This window comes from Populus alba, chromosome 13, assembly GCF_005239225.2.
Source record: "Populus alba chromosome 13, ASM523922v2, whole genome shotgun sequence".
Classification (NCBI taxonomy): domain Eukaryota; kingdom Viridiplantae; phylum Streptophyta; class Magnoliopsida; order Malpighiales; family Salicaceae; genus Populus; species Populus alba.
Window position 1 is genome coordinate 10,059,972 of NC_133296.1, and position 4,426 is coordinate 10,064,397.

Below are 4,426 nucleotides of genomic sequence, written 5' to 3' on the forward strand. Positions count from 1 at the left end.
CATTTCTCATCAATGCTGCTTTGCTTACACATTGCGCTAGTACACTTGCACATTGATATTATTGCAAATAAATTCACAAACACAAAGAAATCACTCGCGACAAGCTCGGACACCTTCTCTAGTATGGTTTAAAACCGTGTGGAAACAAGAGAGTTAAAATTGTGAAATGTTAAAGAGGCACTACAACTGGTCTCATCAAAAGATTAAAAAAAAAAAAAACAAGAGAGGGGAAAACAGAAGTACGAAAAGAAAAAAGTATGTGTCATTTCATGAAAAATGAGATCCAATTTCACACTACACTCGAAACTAGGCCAAGAGAAAAATACATCAAAGTACCTGATAGTGTCCATGATTGATAATTTTCAACATCCTTTATCGACCAGGGTTACAAGTTATAACAATCTACACTACGATAATTCAGACTAGTTTTGGGGTTATGAAAAGGGGGGGTGCTCCATTTAATGTTATAGCTTTGACAAGGCTTAAGAACTGACCATTAAATTTACTAATAATTGGGAATTCAACACCGTAAAATAGACAGGAGGAAGACACTTTTGTTCATAAGATCAGAAACAAGATACATTCTCCTTTGAAGTCAGGAAATTGCATGTTGAATAGATGGAAGCTGCAGCAGCTCTGACAGCCAATTCCTTCTGCAAGCTATCACCTTTCTCAGTCCTGCAAAATTGAAGAAAACTACAGGATTATAAAGGTAACTTGCAGAATATTTGCCATATGGAGAGGCATGAATAAAAGAATGCTGACAAAACAGATTGTGTATGTTGATGACAATGTCAACACGATAATTACTCATCACAGTTCCAATGCCCATTATATGAGTTCAATCATGCAATTTAAGATGCTATACCCGATCCAGCCACAGATTTGACAGAAGTATAATGGCAATAATTTACCTGGGGTAACCTAAAATTGCTTTATAGCTCAAATGTTGCAGTCCCTGATCAAAGTGCACTTGCATTTCTTTTACTTTCCACAACCAACTTTCCTGAAATTCAAACCAGAAAAGAGAGCCTAAATAAGCTTGTTAAGGAAATTAGATTAAAATAATAAACTTTCTATACAATCATAAGCTCTACAGAAGGAAACAATCATAAGCTTGTGAAGATTTATTTTAAAAAAATCCTATTACATGTCGGAAACAACTTTTGTATTCAGAAACTGTGTTATAAATACAGGCAATTGAATTTGTCCAGTCAGAGGTGTTAAAACCAAAGCATCGCAAATCACAAGAATAACTAGAGTCAAGTTCACACACACACATTCCTAGATTACTAGTAGAATTTAATAGCATGAGATAGAAAAGAAAGTCTCTGCTATCACTCTTACAAGTTGTTTCTCCTCTTCATAAAGTGCTTTATCCAACTGATCAAACAATGGTCTCCATCTCGCTTGATGCATGGCAGCTGTTGTATTATTGGACACTACTTCTGAAGCCCTTTGCATAATATAAGAACTGTCCACTTCAATAGCCGAGAACTCTTTTGATATTAAAAAATGTAACTCGGTAGTAATCACAGCTCGGACTCTCTTCCTGCTGCGGCGCAATGCTGAAAATTCAGAAGATGGTTTATTGCCATAAGGGCATCAAGTAGCATACTAAATAGTAATTAGTAACCATTCACATTATAAAAGCCCTACCTGCTATTCGTCCTTTAATGTCTTGATGAAGAAGTTCCAACCATTGAGAAGAGACTGAAGCCGCTGAAAGTACAAAAGCAAATTACTTTCAGCTAAGGTGTTGTTTGATTTCAGCTAAGGAGTTCTTGTCTTGCAATTTCTACACCAACTCAATTTCACATATAAATGTGCTTATATTAAATTGTTAATTCCCTCTGAAACAAAAATTAAATACTCACCTCTCACAGAAAGACAAGAAACACTGGTGCTGTTTGCTGATTCCTCATTCAGAACCGTTCTAGACTCCTCCGAGGCATTAGTTGATGAAGACAACTTCAATGCCAATACATCATCTTTGCTGACAGTAGAGTGTGAGATGAAATTTCTGGCATGTGTTGTGCCTACTATGTTGAAATCACCCTGGCCATTGGACATAGAGCACCCACTTGTTTGCTTGCTCCCAATTAACGAAGTCAAACTCCCATCTCCGTGAGAAAAACCGAGTCGTTGTATTACAGAATCACTCGTATTATTGGTTTCTTTAGTTCCAGATTTTAGATGGATTGCTTGTTTACTTTCAAGACAGCCATTTTCGAGTTTTTCAGACCTCACCAGGGCCTCTATTATGGAATGGACCTGCTTTTTGTTTCTCACATGGTTTATGATCCCAGGGTTCAAGCCATTTAGCAGTCCACTTGGAGCAGCAATCGTTGTAAGCCTATCAACCTGCTCTCTCTTTGCAAGTTCCTTCTTTTTCTTGTGAACGTCATCTTTGGGTTTCCTCCCACATTGCTTTGGCATTGGTATCCCTCCATGAGAAGATGACATAAAACCACTTTGAATTGAAATCCGTCCATGTGAAGATGAGAGGAAACCATTTTGCTTCATCTCCTTCCACATTCTTAATGGATCTTTTTCCTGCACTGGACCAGTAGTACTGCCACACTCAGAAACATCCCTTGACTTATCCTGATCCTTGTTAGTTCGGAACAGCTCCTGGTTCACAGAGCTATCATCCTCTGCATTCAGATCCAAACCAATGCCAACAGAGGTTACACATTTATTGCCATGTTTGTCCTCATGCTTCTTGAGCAATGGGACTTCATTACAATTATCAGCATGTTCTGGAATATCATTTCTCACCAAATTATTAGCAATGCAAGCTTCACTATTAAGATCCAGTGGCCTAGAAGCAGCAGTGACCTCAACTGATAATGAGGTCCTTCCACGTCTTTCTGCTTGATAAGCATCGAGGTCCGAGGTTACAGGCACATTGATAACTTGGGACATCTGTTCACTAAGCTGAAAGTGGTCACTGTCTTCTTTGTTTTGCAAGCGACTGGAGCTTGCTTCTGGGGCATTATAAAGTACAGAAGAAAGGGCTTTTAACATATGTTTGAGTCGGAAGTTCAATAGGCATCGTAATTTGTTTTTAATTAAATGTTTCTTGTTGGTCTTGTTCTCACATTATTGAGCCAACAAGCATTTTACTATTTCATTAAGAAGTTCTGCTCCAATTTCAAAAGTGCAAACAAAAAAACAACATAAGAGGATAAGTGCAATCTTCAAAAGAAGGAACGCAGAAAAGCTCCAATTTTGAAAATGAAAAACCAGTCATATTACTAGGAGTAATAGATTATCTGTTCCACTTCCAATTAACTGCATTCTAACATACCAGATACACCCAAATTCAGTGTCAAAAAAAAAAAAAAAACCTAACAGCAACAGCAAACAATTAACATATTTAAAAATATTACCTTCAGACCCCAGCAGAGATTCAAGATCACGCATTTTCATCTTTTTTCGAGCAACTTCTGATTTCTCTCTCAATTCACCACTTGTTCGCTTCTCACCAGCCAACTATAAACAACCCAAAATCAGGAAACCAAAAACATAAACATAAAACTTCTCAAAAGCACCCAAGAAAGCGAGAAACCAACCTTGGAGTCAGATCTGGGTCTCCCCGCGTCACCTCGATCTTCCATTACCTTGAACCTAATTTAAAATTTAAGAATTTGAGTACCAAACTCAAGAACCCAAAGGAAAAGAAAAAAAAAATTGAACTTTAGCAACAAACCTATTAGCCGAACTTTTACAAAAGAGATTATAACCCAATTTGATTAACAACTCTAGCACCAAACCCAAAAAAAAAAACTTCAAAAAGGAAAAATTCTTGAAACCCCATAAAAATGAAGGCTTGAACCAAAAAGCAAAATTAAAGAAACAGAAACCCCAAAAAAATCAAGGCTTGAACCAGAAAGTAAAATTAAAGAAACAGGCATACAAGATTCACTAACCCTTTGGCCCAATCTTGGTTTCTTTCAAAAGGGTATTTGTGTTGAATACTTTTACTTGGGTTTGAGAGAGAGAGAGGGTTGGTGAGTTAGGGTTTTGAACTAGGAGATGGAGTGGCATGATCCGTGTTTCATTTCAAATTCAAATACGATGATGTTGGAGGGATGCCTGTTTGGGCCCCATCTTTTTCCCACCTCTTTTTTTTTATATATATATATATATGTAGTTAATTAGTATAGCTTAGTCCTGTGGTTTAGTAAAACTTATAAATTAGTCCTTGTAGCTACATAAATTATTTATAATAATCCTTGGATTCTTAATTCATTTATAATTTAGTTCTTTCATATGTTCATTTCATTTTGATTTTGTTTTTTTTAGAAAAAAAAAAATTAAAAAGTAAGGGGGGAGATTTTGTAAGAAAACAAGGCAATTTTTTAATAAAAAAATTGCTAAATTAAAGATGATCAACATTATTTAATGAGTTATTTAGTTA

The 4,426-nt window shown here is 36.2% G+C and overlaps 1 protein-coding gene across 3 annotated transcripts; it reads right to left on the reverse strand.

Annotated features, from left to right (window-relative positions):
* Positions 1-240: 240 nt before the first annotated feature.
* On the reverse strand, positions 241-4,104 carry LOC118034453 (uncharacterized). Of its 3 annotated transcripts, none has more exons than XM_035039748.2 (8): positions 3,936-4,104; positions 3,579-3,633; positions 3,396-3,498; positions 1,878-2,657; positions 1,660-1,722; positions 1,348-1,568; positions 915-1,006; positions 241-678 (listed from the first exon to the last, which is right to left on the reverse strand). In XM_035039748.2, exons 2-8 carry the CDS (start codon positions 3,621-3,623, stop codon positions 567-569), a joined length of 1,416 nt encoding a protein of 471 aa, XP_034895639.1. In that variant the 5' UTR covers positions 3,624-3,633; positions 3,936-4,104; the 3' UTR covers positions 241-566. The 3 variants fall into 3 exon arrangements, with proteins under 3 accessions (XP_034895639.1, XP_034895638.1, XP_073260012.1); XM_035039747.2 differs by having other exon boundaries at positions 1,878-2,990; XM_073403911.1 differs by lacking the exon at positions 3,936-4,104 and adding an exon at positions 3,716-3,924 and having other exon boundaries at positions 1,878-2,990.
* Positions 4,105-4,426: the final 322 nt, after the last annotated feature.